The 17,757-nt window shown below is 31.8% G+C and overlaps 2 protein-coding genes across 3 annotated transcripts; both read right to left on the bottom strand.

The window, feature by feature from the left end:
• Window positions 1-473: 473 nt before the first annotated feature.
• Window positions 474-4,342, bottom strand: LOC134692081 (uncharacterized). 2 transcript variants are annotated; one of them, XM_063552447.1, is made up of 3 exons: window positions 4,236-4,342; window positions 2,151-2,453; window positions 474-865 (listed from the first exon to the last, which is right to left on the bottom strand). In XM_063552447.1, exons 1-3 carry the CDS (start codon window positions 4,335-4,337, stop codon window positions 647-649), a joined length of 624 nt encoding a protein of 207 aa, XP_063408517.1. In that variant the 5' UTR covers window positions 4,338-4,342; the 3' UTR covers window positions 474-646. The 2 variants fall into 2 exon arrangements, with proteins under 2 accessions (XP_063408517.1, XP_063408518.1); XM_063552448.1 differs by lacking the exon at window positions 4,236-4,342 and adding an exon at window positions 4,118-4,224.
• A 931-nt stretch (window positions 4,343-5,273) lies between these two features.
• LOC134692079 (uncharacterized) lies at window positions 5,274-12,055 on the bottom strand. Its single transcript, XM_063552446.1, has 3 exons — window positions 11,511-12,055; window positions 7,985-8,134; window positions 5,274-5,436 (listed from the first exon to the last, which is right to left on the bottom strand). Exons 1-3 carry the CDS (start codon window positions 11,951-11,953, stop codon window positions 5,289-5,291), a joined length of 741 nt encoding a protein of 246 aa, XP_063408516.1. The 5' UTR covers window positions 11,954-12,055; the 3' UTR covers window positions 5,274-5,288.
• Between the last annotated feature and the right edge of the window lie 5,702 nt (window positions 12,056-17,757).

Genomic DNA, 17,757 nt, shown 5'->3' with positions numbered 1-17,757 from the left:
TAACTTTATTGGGGTGTAAAAGCATTGACTGAAGTACAATTTGTAGGAAGCACAGAAGTGCTTCATTCTAAAAATGTGAGCACGGTCAACGCTTTTACAACCATATGAAGTTACAAAAAGAAACATTCAATACTAACATAATTACATTTTTTAGCTAGGATCATGAAAACACGATTTTTATCAAGTTTTTATTTAATTTACCATTGCACTTTGTTGTTGGACCTTGTTTCATCATGAATCTCAATTTTATTGTGTAATGCAGTACTTGATTAAGGAATAATGCAAGATTGCAGTTTAGCCAATCAGAATAACGTATTATAATGAAACATACATCTAATGTAATCATAAGAAAATAAAAATTTATGATGGACAGTGGATGCAATAAAAACACTGCAACTGTTAAAAATTAATATTGTAACTAAATATTCACAATGGACTTTGTGTGGTGGCGGATATATTAAAATTGTGTGTCATGAGTTATTTTTCATTTAATCTTCATTCAACAAAGTAAATATGTCAACATTAAATCAAGCTAATATAGTTTCCATGGCAACCATGCACCTACCCTATGTTCAGGTAATTTGGTGTCCAAAATGTTGGGGCATGTATGTCTTTGAAGTCTGACAACCGAGCAAATTGTCTCATTTCAAAATATTTTACTTTTGTCAATCGCATGGGGTAGTTCAGTATCAATGTTGTTAAGCCTCATAAAACTTTCAATCAAGATGTTCCGTTCCTCTTCAATAAGAATATCTAATGGTTTGGAATAATGGATTGTTGCCACATCTCTATCTTTATCCAATGTCATTCGTTTACATAGTTTGTAATAATGGTCACCAGACATATCCAGCAAGGTAAAATAAACCTGAAAAAAAAATAAGATAAATTATTTTTTCAATACAAAAACATGATTACCTCCCTTGCTTCTGATCTAAGTAACAAAGTTTAACAGATTGACAAAACCTAAGGAGTGCACAGATTATGTTTAGAAATATAAAATAATTCTCTCGACTTATGTTTCACTTTGATGTCAAGAGCAGATAAGTAGAAATGACAAAGTCCATGCTTTGGTTTGGGAAACCCCAATCAAAAATAAAAATAAGTCAGAGTACTTTCTAGTATATATAATTCTACTCAAAAATATATCTGTTCATGAAAAGTTATCATTCTACTTCTACCCTGAAGATATTTTCCCTACAAATTTCCTGAGGAATTGTTTAGCAGGTAGTTTGGTTTGCTTTAAAATCTAAAAAAAAATCTATGAAAATACATTTTTTAAAGATATTACACCTTAGTGTTGAAGCATGGTGAGCAAAAAATAGTTCATGGTTGAGCAATTTCATGGTTTAAACAAGATAATTAGTTCATTATATATAGTATTTACCAAAATTGTTATGACCAACATGATGGGTGTCATATGTAAAGTGGATCTGCTAACTTTCAAATACACCTGAGATCTTCCCCCCCTTTTTGGTCGGGATCATACTGCTGGTTTGATACAACCACAAAAATATTTTTGGGTCGTATAATGCTATCATGTTGTCTTCGTTGTCTGTGTCATCGCCCAAAGACGCATTTAGGTTCCAGACAATAACTTCAGTTTAAGTAACATGAGTAAATGGATCTCTTTAACTTTTACCAGAAGGTTCAATACCACTTAAGGAAGGTTGGGATTAATTTTGTGGGTTATGGTCTTAACAGTTTAGGAATTAGGGGCCCAAATAAGCATTTTTGTATTTTCTAGACAATAATTTGTGCTGAAGTGTATGAATCTCTCTAAAATTATACCACAAGTTTCCATACCACAAACGGATGGTTAGGATTGACCTTGTTTGAATATTGCTTTTAAACAAATTTGAAATTAGGGTAAAAAAGGAGAGGGAAACTAGGTTTTCCTGGTAAATGGACAAATAAGACAATTTAAAAGCAGTGAAAGGGAGGTAGTCCAATTACATTTAATATACAATTTTGTCTATGTTTTGATTTACCTCCCTTACACTACTTGTAAAATATGTGAAAAGAAATGTCAGGTTTTGAACTTTTTGCAAAAAAAAGGTTTGGAGAGGGGTTATATGAATTATCTTTTTTTGGGGGAGGAGGAGGGGGAGGGGTGAAAATGAGCAAAATAGTGCTCTACAAGTTATTTTTACCTTTGTATCTTTGACTATCATTCCCGGTATCTTGATTGTTGTGTATTGCATTTTTGGTATATCCAGAAGAAGTTGACCAGCATGTTGTCCTAAAACAGCAGAACCTAAATCAAGTTCAAGTGCAGACTTCAAACTTCTACTTTCATCTTCAGAACTCATTGAACTAGAGCTTCCCATTTTGACAAATCTTTTGGTCTTTTTTCTTAATGGTTCATCTTCTGAACTAGAGCTACACCTGTTACCAGATTGTTTATGCCTTTTTCTGAACAGTTTATTTTCATCATCGATATCTGTTTTTTCCAACTGAAAATGTAACTTAAATATTGAATATATCACCTATAAATATGCAAATCTTTGATATAAACATACAAATATTCTGTAAATCAAAGGAGTTAGACTATTAGACAGTCATGACAGTCTAATAAACATACAAACATCCTGTAAAATCAAAGGAGTTAGACTTTAAGACAGTCATGACAGTCTGTTCTATATTTTTGTTAAGTTGTATTTTGTATCAATCAAGCCTTGTATCAATTTGCTGAGCTCAGTCTTTTTAACTGAGTTTATAGTTTGTACTGTTCCACATCTGTCCCAGGTTAGAGGAGGGTTTGGCAACAGCAAACATGTTTAATCCCACCACATTCTTTATGTGCATGTCCCTAGTTCAATATTTAAGAAATAATTCATGGCAGCCAGAGATTTGTTTTCATTTAACCATGGGTTGGGCATTTATAATCCATTTTTTTTACCCTGAGCGTTAGTGAGGGGTAAAATACAAATATAAATGCCAGACCCGTGTTTAAATGAAAACAAATCTACGGCTGCCATGAATTATTTTGATTCTTATAGGACAATTTCCGTAATTTTGTTATACGTGAAAGCCCTATCGTACGATACTGTTTTAGCTGTTCCTCTTTACCCAATTTTGATAATATAAGTAATATTATATAATTCACTGGGGTTTTTTTTTCAATCGCATTTTTCACTTATATATTTTCTTCCAATGTAAATTTGTTTGTTTTGAGGCGTACAAAAAGCTTTAGAACGCCCTGTATTTAATATGTTTACGAAAATCTACTTGTGACGTTACCTTGTTTTGTTGCCAAGACAAGAACATCATTTCAAGGAATTTTCGTTTCATGAAATTTTACCATGAATAATAAATTGAAATGCACTGATTTGTTTATTTTGCTGTAGAATAGAGATAAATATTTTGTATCTGAATCTTGGCCTCTATAAACTGGGGATTTTTACGTTGAAAATTGAGATTATCTGGCAGTATAAATAAGTTGGTTGTAGAGTGGAACAGTCGTCGTTTTTGTGTATTACTGCGTTTGCGTTAAAGGTAGATTTATTATACTTATACTGGTGGATAGGTCGTCATATTAGAATTGCATTATATTAAGTGGTTTTACATGTAGCTGGTTCTTTACTGACATATTTGTTCTTAATAACAAAAATTATTATACATAAGGATATTTGTTTTCTCAAATGAATTGTTAAACATTTTTTACGTTTTTATTTTTTTTATGTTAAGGCAGTTGTAGACCACTATATAGTAGGTTTTTTCTCCTCATTGATGATGGGTTTTTTTAATTAATGTCCAGAAAAAAACAAGAAGAGAACCTTTGAATTATTTGTAAAATGTACTTTTGGCTAATAGCTATTGAGGAGAGACTGACAGAAAATGTCTACTCAAATAATCTTATCTTAAAAAACACTTGAATACTGTCACTATGATACAGGTGTAAATGTGGAGCAGGATCTGCTTATCATTTCAAACCATAGGGCCCAAGATAAACCTGGTTTTTGATGGGGTTCTTTGTTCTCAATTTTAAGTTAATTGTCTTGTTTTGCCATTGTAATGTTAAATTTCCTTTTACTTATTATTTTGAATATAGATCTAGATCAATATATCCTCTTGGTATTCTCTGGCTTTTGCCCATTAATATTCCATATAAACATACCTTAACAACTGATACTACAGTATAAGGATCTTTATCTTCTACATTAGACATATATCTTGTACATAAACGGTAATCAGGCTTAGAGCTAACGTCTACACTCATTAAACCTTTAACATACCTTAACAACTGATACCACAGTATAAGGATCTTTATCTTCTACATTAGACATATGTCTTGTACATAAACGGAAATCAGGCTTAGAGCTAACGTCTACACCCATTAAACCTTTAACATACCTTAACAACTGATACCACAGTATAAGGATCTTAATCTTCTACATTAGACATATGTCTTGTACATAAACGGTAATCAGGCTTAGAGCTAACGTCTACACTCATTAAACCTTTAACATACCTTAACAACTGATACTACAGTATAAGGATCTTTATCTTCTACATTAGACATATATCTTGTACATAAACGGTTATCAGGCTTAGAGCTAACGTCTACACTCAGTAAACCTTTAACATACCTTAACAACTGATACCACAGTATAAGGATCTTTATCTTCTACATTAGACATATGTCTTGTACATAAAAGGTAATCAGGCTTAGAGCTAACGTCTTCACCCATTAAACCTTTAACATACCTTAACAACTGATACCACAGTATAAGGATCTTTATCTTCTACATTAGACATATGTCTTGTACATAAACGGTAATCAGGCTTAGAGCTAACGTCTACACTCATTAAACCTTTAACATACCTTAACAACTGATACCACAGTATAAGGATCTTTATCTTCTACATTAGAGATATGTCTTGTACATAAACGGTAATCAGGCTTAGAGTTAACGTCTACACTCATTAAACCTTTAACATACCTTAACAACTGATACCACAGTATAAGGATCTTTATCTTCTACATTAGACATATGTCTTGTACATAAACGGTAATCAGGCTTAGAGCTAACGTCTACACTCATTAAACCTTTAACATACCTTAACAACTGATACCACAGTATAAGGATCTTTATTTTCTACATTAGACATATGTCTTGTACATAAACGGTAATCAGGCTTAGAGTTAACGTCTACACTCATTAAACCTTTAACATACCTTAACAACTGATACCACAGTATAAGGATCTTTATCTTCTACATTAGACATATGTCTTGTACATAAACGGTAATCAGGCTTAGAGCTAAGGTCTACACCCATTAAACCTTTAACATACCTTAACAACTGATACCACAGTATAAGGATCTTTATCTTCTACATTAGACATATGTCTTGTACATAAACGGTAATCAGGCTTAGAGCTAACGTTTACACCCATTAAGCCTTTAAAACATGACAGGTATTCATCACCATTCCTGAAATACAAGTAGATTTACAGTTACTTGATCTTGTTGATATCTATTTTTTTTTATCTGAATTACTCACTAGATATCTAACCACAGAGGGAGATTTAGAGGGGTTTTCAGGAGGCTCCCCCCTTTTCAGGGAAAAATTTGGTTGTTAAAGTAGGGAATCACTGAAGCAGGACTGGAGTGGCCACCTCTTAGGCAGTCAGTGGACCCTCTAATGTAAATTTCTGGATCCGCCAATGAAATATATGCATAATTTGAATTTTGTTTACTTGTATCATGTGTATAGGTAAAAAAAAAATAGCTTAAGTTATGTCCCTAATACATTCAGATTATTTTACTTATGTCAGTAAAAAAAGTCATCCTACATGTATCTTCTTATCTTGAATTCTTAGGATTTTATTGCTCTAATAGAATTTTAAATTGTCTGCCCTTTGTAAATGTCTTTACTTATCATTATAGTGTAATTTCATGGACAATGAAAATCCCATTTGTCTGTTATCTTCAGAAGACTGCTTATTTACAAGCCCCCAAGGAGCAATTTTTGAAGGCCTTGCACTTAAATGGGCACTAGCTGTCAATTCATGGTCACCGATTTGACTCAAATTTTCATATTTGATTTATAACAATGTAAAACATTTATTTAAACTATCAAAAGTCTAAAATAAACAGTTTACAGAGAATGAGGTAGATAATATATAGGTTCGTTTCGTGTGTATTTTAGTCCAGACACCATCTAATTAACTATCAATTTGACCTCAGATGACCATAAAGTAATGGCAATGTAAACATAAATAAAGATATGAATAGATTAAACCAACACGTGCACTTGGATTTTTATAGGTCTGTTAGATTAAAAATAGATGTTTCTCATTGTTTTTAACCGTATAAAAATGATTTTATGTGCATCGAATTAGTAATCAAATCATTTACCGTAGTTTCACTTACATTGTTGACATTCTTTTACTTTAAATAACCAGTACACGTACAATGCATGCGTTGTCAATCTCTAGCTAGGATTTAAAGTAGTCGACTCATTCACTTGCAAGTGAAGTACTAATTATCAATGTTTCTTAGTGTAATTTGACAAAATTGAACCTTTTTGGCTGCAAAAAGCAAATTGTTATTTCACTATTTCACTTTCATTATTGATTGAACAGAAAAAAATCAAACTTTAGATTTTTATATATCTGGTAGCTAGTGCCCCTTTAAGTCCTTCACGCAATCAGTTTCTTTGTTGAACTAATGAGATGAAACATTGAACTCTCATCAAAAATTATAAGATAACATGGGAAAAATCATTAAAGGCATGATTTTACATCTCAAATCTTGAGAATGTTTGTGGGATTGTAAGAAAAAATCACTTATGCATGTAAAATTTTGAGAAAATTAAGGGGAGATTATTTAAAACATAATAATTAACTTATGTGTTTTTTTTTTTTACTTCAAGTAAATAATAAAAATACTTGTACAAGTAGTACCCCTGACTGACAAACATGACTATGCAAAATTAACACAGAAAAGTATTACATGTACTTCACATTTTGACTCTAAACCACAGTATGCAGAACTTTCTTTATTCTTTGCCATTTTGTTTTCCACCTTAAGTGGCTTGCGGGTCTAAATCAAATTTTGTATCTAATATAGGTTTTCGCTATGTTTTTCTATAAATGAACCTTATTTTAATATACTTAATAGAAAAATAAAATAAAAGAATGGGGTCACTGTTCATTTAGTTCACAATATGCCTTCGAAAGAAGCATACATATTTGTAAAGGTACCTTTTTTCTATTGAACTAATAGGAGAAATAGGGGAAATATCACAATACAAAAAGAACTTAATTACAGAAATCGCTCAATGTTTACTATATTTTGGTTTAAGTACAGCTTATTTGAAAATTATGATAAAAAATTTAGGTTACCGATGAGTAAAAAAGATATTTCAATATTTAATGCCAAAAAATGGCATTTTTGCACCAAAGGCAGATAATTTGGAGTCTTTTTCAATGATTTCTACATTTTAAAAGTAATCTGGGGTAAACACGAATTGATTTTTTTAAATGATTTTTGTACCATATGATAAAGTAACAATTACAAAAGGTAATAAATAAAAATTTATAATGTAAAAAAAAAGTGGGTTTTTTTTCTGAAATTTTATACCCTCGAGCCACCTTAAACAAAGGTGTTGTTACATGTATATACACATAAGAAAGAAGATGTGATATGAATGCAAATGAGACAACACTTCACAAAAGACCAATTGACTCAAAAATAAACAACTATAGGTTAAAGTACAGTCTTCAACAATGAGCCGATATGGCATATATATCTGCCTGGTTAACTTGTGTTGATTATATTCATTCAAGTAACTTACATAGGTCTCAGATGACACATAGTAACTTATCTAGGTCTCAGATGACACATAGTAACTTATCTAGGTCTCACATGACACATAGTAACTTACCTAGGTCTCAGATGACACATAGTAACTTACCTAGGTCTCAGATGACATATAGTAGCTTACCTAGGTCTCAGATGACACATAGTAACTTACCTAGGTCTCAGATGACACATAGTAGCAAATGATCTGAATAATGATGAATACATCCCTTCAGTGACATTAGAATGGGGATGTAGAGTTCTCCTCAGGAAAATCAACAATTCATCGATAAAATCTTCTACACAAAATTTTACCCTTTCAACTCTGAAAAAAAACAGACCTTTTTATGGTTTAAGAATATATTTTTACATAACATTTTGCATGATTTGTTTATAACTAGGATAATACTCTCTTTGACTATGTTTATACATGTATATTTATACTGAACGACTTTAAAAACGCAACACTAGATTATTTTTGTGTTATTTTTGAATAAATGTGTCAACGTCAAAAGCGATGACTGCCTGTCACTAACGCCAAAATGATTGTCAGAAAGGTCAACAAATTCTGTCTGACATTTTTTGGGTTCTGTTTTACACCTTCTGATTTTGCATTTGTTCAACCCATTAAATAGTTTTGGCAATTATGCGTTTGGAACTTGAGGGCTTTACAGGTTTTCCTTCAGTCAATTCGTTGGCATTGCAGTTCATGGGAAACATTAATGACACTCTGCAATTTGGTAAGCAGTTGACGTTGCGGCCGTAAACATGATTGGCAAATGATGTTGCATAATCAAATTCTGTTGATGTTTCATTGTCACTAAACGTTGATCTGTTCATTGATGGCTAGCAACAAATCTTGTCTACTTGTATCGTTGTCGGAAGGACAGTAGGACGAGTTTCTGAAGTCATACGGTATGGTTGCAGCACATTTATGATTTCATGTTTGCAGTATTCTTAACATGCTTAAGGGCTAATTCAGTTCTTTGGGTTTTTTTATTTCTCAGACTTGGCAAAATAGAGATGCAACATTAAAAAAAAAGTAGGTAAGGCAAAGGATTGAAAGAACTGTTTCACAAAGCAAAAAATCTGAAACAATCTTTCATGGGACCAAAATTTCGTTTTAAGAAATTCGTGTGACTTCAAAAATTCGGTATGTTCAATAACCACAGGTAAGTCAGATTTCGTTTTTTTGTAAGGAGAAAGAATCATGATAAGCATGAAAAGTAGTTGTAAGAGAATCAGAAAAGATTTGGTAAAAAAAATTAACAAAATGAGTGTTGCGTTTCTAAGGTCGTGCAGTATATATATTTATGATATACAAATGTATCCTATAAATTATGAAATTAGTGCAAGAATTTTTATTGCAACTTCTTGACTATGAACAACAAAAGGTTCCCAAGAGCCATTTTGATATATATTGTTTCCGTTTTAATATTGCAATAAAAAATGTCTGCTTATAAATGTCATTTGACACTTGAATATATATATGCCTGTTATAGTTATATAATTTTAATTTTGAATGAAAAGCATCTTCTGATTGGCTGATGTTATTTTGTTATCACCCCATAGACATAATTTAGTCATGTGATCGTGACGTCATCAACGTTTTTTCATGGTTTTCTACAGTTTAAAATTAATGAAATTTAGAATTAAATTATAAGAAATGAGTGTAATATTTTTTCTGTCTATTGGAAATAACATAAAAAATGTGGTGCACACTGTTAAATATCCCGCTACGCGCTTTATTCAGTGTGCACCAAATTGTTTATGTTATTTCTTCATAGCGAAAAAATATTACAGTCACTCCTTTATAATGAGATAAAAAAAAACACATTTTTTAATGTTAATCATGATCAGGTTAACAATCCTGACAATTTGTCCCTGTAACATGTTTACATACTCATGCACATTTAGATTTCATTTTGATGTCCTCTTTTGTCATATAAACTTTACAAGCATTAAGTTCATGAAGTTTCTCTCCGACTTGAATAGTTTTATGTAAAATGCCAAAAAAATCTTCATTTTGGGGAAATAATTTCAATTTTATATAATGTTTATATCATGTATATTATATATTATATTACAGGCATGGACATATTTCAAAGGCTGACAATTTAGGCCATTATGACAGATTTGTAGATTAACATACATTTTTGTAGTAGTAAATACAAATGTAAGTGAAAAAAAAAATCAAAAATGAAAAGACCATTCTTCCAACAATGTTCAAGGACAATAACTCCTTTCAAAGGTCAATGACTATTTCACCATATTGACTTATTTGGAGTTCTTATTTTTGTAACGTTTTGATTTTTAATGTCATCTGTTTTCATGGTTTTCATGGTTTTCAGCTTTTGCAGGATAAAACCTTTACATGAAAGACATGAAAGATGCTATACAGCTATAAATGTAACGTAAGGGTACCCAAATTGCACCGAGTACCCAAATTGCACCTATTTAGAAAAAATAGCAATGGAAATCTTACAAGATTTCCTAGAGACTAAACAATTTGTATTTTAATGATTTGATGCTATGCATGCCTTTCAACATAGGTAGATATATATACACAAAACGTTCACAGTATTTATCAACAGATGGACTGTTCACTTAAAAAGGCAAAAAGTACGAAAACGTCATCATGCGACGTCATCAAAACGTCATCTTTTTGAAATTAGCAAATACAATATATTATAAGTATCCATTTCGTAAAATATGAAGAGTAAGCATGGACTAATATCCAATTGTTCAAAATATTTGAACAAATTAAACAAAAGCTTGGTTATAAGCCTTTTGACGATGTGAATTTAAGCATGGATGCAATTTGGGTACTCCTCATTACAGAATCATGGATAGTTTGAAGGTTGATTCAAACCCATTTTTTTATGACTCAATATGGATTAAAAAATAAATTGGTGTACCTCTACAATAAAGAAGGATAGGGCTACAAAATAAACACATTAAGGACATTTATTTCTTGATCATAAAAATATGTAGGTGAAAAAACTGTCAAAATAGGTGCAATTTGGGTACCGTCACGTTATACATAACAATGAAAGAACTTGGAAAACAATTTCTGGTTAAAAATGTGACGTCCTTGTGTCTAGGTGTTCTACATGTACATGTAGATGGATGTGTCTACACAATGACAAGGTGAAATAACAGATTGTATCATTTGAGTTTCACATTTTAAAACAATTCATGATATCAAATAACAAATGAATTAATTGAGTAAAATATAAAAATTATTCATAATTTAAGCTATATTGTGTCCATGAGTAAATCAACAGAACAATTTGTTTCTATCCTGTTTTAAATCATGCGTAACTTTCCAAAATATTCATCATGTTGATCATGCATGCAGCCAGTATTTGAAAAAAGAAAGAGGTCAACTAATTATTGCACCTTAAACTTGCCACTAAAGGGAGTACTGGCTTGGAGTCTCATTTGGGGAGGGGGGTCTCATTCCAAGATCCCACTTATTGTTTAGTGAGAACCTTATTTCCCGCTTATATATAGTTGCCATTATACATGTAGCACATGTAATTTCCTGCGTCCCGCCAGACTTCATTTCCCATTTTCACACTAATTATTGGACTAACGATTTTCACGCTTTAAAAAAATCCACCAATCCCGCTACACACTTCACAGACCCCAATGAGACCCACTTGCTGTATTTATGCATACTTTTACAGAGTACCTACATGCTGGTATTTTCTTTTGATTCTTCATGATGTTTCTCTCCATCTGGTGGTCTGGCTAATACTGTTCTTAATATCTTTTCCAACTCTGGTTTCATATAGTCATCATAAAAGCGATGAATTGGAACTTTATCAGCATTTCGTTTATGAACAGCATCAAAATGAAGATATGATTGCAACACTTTGATATATTTTTTTTGTAAGTATGAGAGCTCTTTTACATTTCCTGTCTTTAATATAACATCATATGGAGTGGAAAGATAATTTTTCTGATAGTTAATGTTTAATTTATTGCTGTGTTTTAATTGCCACTCGGAGACAGAATCTGGCAAACATTTTGGTCTGATGTTTCTCATGTACCTCCTAATCCTCCGAAAATGTTGAGCATCTTCGACATTAGAAGAAGACGAGTCTGTATCTAACTCTTTGACCGATTCTTTGGGCATATTTTACTCGATTGTTGAAAAATTACATCTGGTCTGTGTCTTTTTATTTTTTTTAACAAAAATAAACAAGGGGAATATAAGTAAGGGGAATGAAATTAGCATAATTAGTTTAGTTAAGTAATCTTGTACTTTCCTCCGTTAAAGTGGAGCACCACCCGTCCCAAGGATGTTGATGATTGACCACCGGAAAGGTAAATCTATTATTTACTGCCAATTCTTACTGCATACCAAACATCTTTGGCCTATTAGTAATAATTCCTCTCTGATAAGAAAAAATATGCAAAAGTTTGATCTGCATCTGCACTCAGCCTGTACTTAAGTTTGATATTGTTTAGGTCATGATGGATCCATTCATATCATCTTATTAGTACAAAACAACTGTAAGCTTTATAAAAAGATTCCGCGTTGCTGCCTTTGTACAAATTACTACCTTCTGAAATAAACAGTTTGTTTAAGGGGGTACAGAACACCTAAGAAAAGATAACTCTTACTCATAGTCTGATTCTTTGCTGCGTTTTAAAATTATGTGCAATAAGCAAGCTTTTAAAAGATCATGATCAGAATGTTTAAGGTGTAACACCACTAATTCGGGCCCGGCCAGAAAGCACATACCAGAAAGTAGTACATATTTAACGCAAAATAGTTCCTACGCATGAGTGTAACTTTCAAAATATGTAAGATATTTAGGTATTTTTGGCATCAAATGAAAGCTGAAGGACTGGTGATCATTGTAGAACACTTTTGGACTTTTAACTTTAAATATTTAAAAAACTGCAGCAACTTTTAAAAAGAGGGTACATTTGGTCTGTTTGTCAGATCTGAAGTACCTGTTTTGGTACATCCGAAGTTCCGGAAACCAGTTCTTTCTTATATGCAATGTAAGGTATGCTGATTTTTTCAGTAGAAGACACCATAAAGTGTTGCTTTGACATGCAATGATTGCCACTTTATTTGAACTTAAAATGAAAGAGGTGTGCCTGGTTGAAATGGAGGAATTTAACATAGAAAGTAATGGGACCATGAATTAGTGGTGTACTTCCTTAAGACCAGCTGTACACCCTTTGTTATTCATTTAATCTTTAAAAATCATTTAAAGTTAATCATTTTCAATAAATGAACCTTCAATGAGACATGATAGGGAAATTTCAAAGTGAAATAAATTTACCAAAAGAAAACAAGGACGTTAGAAAAGGAGGGAAACAGAAAGAGAAGGGACCATAACTGTTTTCGTTTTTTTCTTGGCAATGCCTACATGTATGTCTTAAATAAAATTAAATAAATTGCAAAAAGTCTAAGGGTGCTACTATTTGATTTTAAAAGGGGAGGGCTAGGATTTATAAAACTTTGTCCTGCATTTTGTTTTATAGTTGAACTCATCATTATATTGTCCTGCATTTTTTTTATTTTTCATTCTTTACGGACCTGTATTTTTCATTAGTTTACTGAAATTGTTTTCATAAATTGTCATCCTGTTATGCTAAATTACTGATCCTGCCTTTGTTTCTTCCAAAGCCTGTCTTGCCTTTTTCATCCAAATTTCATCCAAGCCCCCCTCCTCGAATGAGGGTGGATAGGGCCTTTATCAAGACTCCGGGATCGAGTGTTTCTAAGGTCAAGATTTAGGGATTGACCCTTTCGAGATCCAAAAATTCTTTTTTTCGGACCTCGGGATTTCGTGTTTTTAAGCAGGGATTTCATCCTCTCAAATGGTAGCTCCCTCCGACATTGTAAAAATTTTAACCAAATAAATAAGAAAATTACACAATGCTTATGTTCGTAGATCTTCTTCTCAAATTGATTAAATCAAAACTGAATTGACTTCTCATTCTTTTTTTTGTTAAACGAAACTAGTATTTTTAAATAAAATACACTATGGCCTTAGTAATACATGAAGTAATGTAAAAAAGATTACAAATAATTCATGATTTTATCATTGCTGTCATATTATTTAAAGTGCAATTGAATATTTTATTGAATGATTTATATTCATGTAAAAAGTTCAAAGATACCCAGAGGGATAATCAACCACCAGTGCATCATTAACATGTCACGGAACAAGGCAAAATGAAGAAAAAAACATCTCATTCAGTCCAAAAAACACTACACATATTTTTGCTTTCTTAATTCATCTGAATAAAAAAAAAACTATATCTTTCTAGTATCTTTTTCCAACCTTTATCTTGATATGCGTAGAAAATTAACGGGTGTCTTCTATTCCGTCCGCAATTTTAGGGAAAGTAAAGTCTATATTTTAAATTAGAATCATAGTTGAAACTGAAACTACACATGTATGATATAAATAGAACATGTTATTATATTATATAATAAAATATGATATTATATTATATATTATATATTATATATTTTATTATCCCTTTATCAAATTTCAATTTCGAAGGGATAGCAAAATTTGTTATATCTTTTGTTGCTCCATTGTCATGTTTGTGTATCTTTCCGATTTTTTTTTATCAAATGAAATATTGAATTAAATATATAAAGAAAGTGTGGTGTTATTGCAAGTGACAATTGAAAATGTTTATTTTCAAGTCTCGATTCAATATTATTACTGAATAAAGTCATGTATCATTCTCTATCATAATAAGGGGCTCAAAAATAATGTGAAACTTGTTACTGCCGTGCTTTTAACTAAAAATCAGTTGTATCTATTTGTCATATAAACCTCTGCAGAAATACTAAAAAAAGGTCTATGTTTAACGAACTTGATTTAACAGTAAAAGGATTTTTCACAGTCAGCTCTATTTCATCTCTCATAAGCCATAATTCTTTGCACCAATGGTTTTGACGTTATGTTTTGAATCATATATTTTTTAATCTGACCAAACGACCAATAAATTGAAATCTTGATCATGTAAAGCATCTGCCAACTTTAAAGCTTTTGCCTATGTATCATGTGTATTTTTGGTGTGTCATGCTTTTAATTTCAACTGCTCGCGATCGTATCTCAAATCACAAATCAATTACATCCTTTTGTGTCCCCTGCAACTGATTGTCGGTTGGGGGGACCCTGTCCGTCTGTCCCATTATTGGTATATAGTTATTTGGCATAACTCCTCCTATTATTTGATTCCTAGAAAGTTTTCACTTAGCTGTCAGTTGAGTATTTAAGTACGTACACTGCGCTTCAATAGATACGATTCCCTTTTCAAACAATTGTATATGACTACATGTCCATTATGTATTCCGTGTGCTTTGAATGGCTTGAAATGTCATAAAATATGTCTATATTGTTGTATGGTCGATTAAAACTTTTGCTTTATGATTTTTTGAAATAAATATGAATTTATAACTACATGAAAGTTATGGCCTGTACAAGTGTTTCTTACCAAAAAAGCACAATTATCGTCCTTGAGGTCAAAGTTCAAGGTCATATGAAGGTCAAAATTTTTAGAAGGCACGCCACCTCATGATGATACACACACATGCCAAAGATGTAAGGCCTAGGTCAAAAGGCAAAGACGTTTTGGCCTACATGGTTGTGTTTTTCACGGAAAAACACCAATAAAGTTGACCTTGAGGTCACATTTGAAGGTCACAAAAAGGTCATCATGATGCAAGACACTTAACCCTGTGATGATACATCCACATGCCAAATAGCTAAGGCCTAGTTCAAAAGACGAACAAAATTATGGCCATTATGTACTTTTTGAATAGATTTTGTTCTTATTTGATGAACCAATTTGAGGGTGGGGCCTAATTTAAACTTAAATTCCAAAAATTCTAACGGTTAAATATAAAAAAAAATTGCAAGAACAATCAACTAGTATAGCACTCCAAAGCTTAGTTTAATGAAAAAATTAAACGACACATTTTAAAAAAAAAAAAAAATTCTTCTTCAAAAACAAAAAGCACAGCATTCACTTTTCGAGGCTGATTCTGATACCCCCTATTAAAGTTCTGGCAATTTTTTTTAAACCGGAATAAAAAACTTACAAGAAGGGGGTATCAGTGAACTAATATTCTCCTCAGCTATCAATATTAGCTATGCTATTGTCAAATTAGGATTAAATTTTATTTTTTTTAACAAATTCAACCCTATACCCATATTTCAGAATCTCCCATTTTTGGCCAATACTAGTATGTAAAAGATGCCATATTTGAATTGCCAAATCTTTTAACCCTGTGGTTCAAGTCTTTTAAAATTTTCACAAGATGTTTAGGTTGGCCTAGTTTATCAATGAAAAAAAATTAAGAAAAATTAAACGACAGGAATTTTTTTGGGTTTAGTGTTGGGTACCCCCTTAAGTAATCATTTAGTCTATCAATAGTCTAACTTTCTGCGACAGAAAAGACCTGTCTGTGTTTTTAAATCTGATTTGTGCGAGCTCAAACGGAATAAAATGGGTCAAGGGGTCCTAAATTCACACTTTTACATAGTAGTATATGCATTTTATTCTCCGAATGTAATTTCTTTATTCGCCCTTTCTGACTAAACGATAAAGTAGTGATACAGAAAAAAAAATCATGGCTTTTTCAGGACTTCTGATCAAACCATCTAGTATGGCATGTTATTGAGATATGGTTTTGGTTGATGGATGTTCATGAAGGACCTGTAGTACAAAGTATGTCACTGGACTGAGCTCTGTCTAAGTGTATTATTAAAGTGCTTTGCTTTGAGCTCAGTTCATTGGTATGCGATACATTTTTATGAAATAGATATTTGACAGACAACTCTCATGCACAAGTACGAAAGCCGGTTAGTTTCAGGGTAGTGTTTTATTTTAAAGTTGTTACAACGACTTAGCTAACTTATTTAAACGACTTAGCCAAGTTGTTTTAACGACTTAGCTAACTAGTTTAATCAACTTAGCTAACTTTTTATAACGACTTAGCTAATTTAACTCGTTGCTCAGTTCATTGTTGTGTATGATGGCATACAGCTATGATGCGTCATTATTATTTTCACCCTGTGTTTTGTTTCCTTATCGTTAGCGTTTATGATTCTGTATTCTGTTGTGCAGTACATTTATTTTAGAAGGGTTGCTGTGGTGCGTTTTTTTATAGAAATTTATCAAGGTATTAGTTGGAACTGAAAGTGGTTCTTATGAGAAACAATCTGGCAATAGATTGTTGATTAAAAAAGGTCGTTGTGGTGCGTTATTTCTAAAACATTAAAAGTGGTATTAGCTGAATTTACAATGGTTCTTGAAAGAAACAATCTGGCTATGGTTTTGTCGATTTAAATGGTCGTAGTGGTGCATTACTTCTTAAACATTATAAACGGTGTTAGCTGGAGTTTTAATGGTTCCTTTAAGAAACAATCTGGCGATAGTTTGTCGATAAGAATAGGTCGTTGTGGTGCGTTATTTCTCCAAACAATATAATTGGTTTTAGTGGATGTTTAAATGGTTCTCATTAGAAGCAATCTTCCTTACATGACTTAGTACTATATATAAACAAAATATTGGAATATCATAAAACAACAAGTAAAAGCTTTTCTATAAAGCTTGTCGTATTTTAGCTGATAATATTGAGATCAGTGGTCTGTGAGTAAAGGTTATTTTTATAAGAATATTATACTCCAAGCAATTATATTAGATCAATATTAGTACATAGCACTTTTTTCTAGAAATTTGTGATTTTAGTTGTTTTATTGGTTGACTATAATGGAAGACCTAATAAAACTGATAATGGAAATGGGGAATGATATTATAATAAATGCATACTGTGTCTATTTTAACTTGATAAAAAAGTATATAACCTGCATGTACTTTTGAGGAATACTACTTGACAAAATGGACTACTATAGAAGGCCTATCAAATTTGAGAATGTTACATCTTTTACG

Source organism: Mytilus trossulus, chromosome 12, assembly GCF_036588685.1.
Source record: "Mytilus trossulus isolate FHL-02 chromosome 12, PNRI_Mtr1.1.1.hap1, whole genome shotgun sequence".
NCBI classification, from domain to species: domain Eukaryota; kingdom Metazoa; phylum Mollusca; class Bivalvia; order Mytilida; family Mytilidae; genus Mytilus; species Mytilus trossulus.
This window is presented reverse-complemented; position numbering and strand designations above follow the sequence as displayed.

Excerpts from the sequence above, each read along its gene's own strand:
- LOC134692081 (XM_063552447.1), bottom strand. The coding sequence starts at position 4,337 with ATGGGTGTAGACGTTAGCTCTAAGCCTGATTTCCGTTTATGTACAAGA. Across the intron at positions 2,454-4,235 it reads CTGTGGTATCAGTTGTTAAG|TTGGAAAAAACAGATATCGA; the intron begins GTATGTTAAAGG and ends TTACATTTTCAG. Across the intron at positions 866-2,150 it reads TGATAGTCAAAGATACAAAG|GTTTATTTTACCTTGCTGGA; the intron begins GTAAAAATAACT and ends TTTTTTTTTCAG.
- LOC134692079 (XM_063552446.1), bottom strand. The coding sequence starts at position 11,953 with ATGCCCAAAGAATCGGTCAAAGAGTTAGATACAGACTCGTCTTCTTCT. Across the intron at positions 8,135-11,510 it reads TCAAAAGAAAATACCAGCAT|AGTTGAAAGGGTAAAATTTT; the intron begins GTAGGTACTCTG and ends GTTTTTTTTCAG. Across the intron at positions 5,437-7,984 it reads ATGTGTCATCTGAGACCTAG|GAATGGTGATGAATACCTGT; the intron begins GTAAGTTACTAT and ends CTTGTATTTCAG.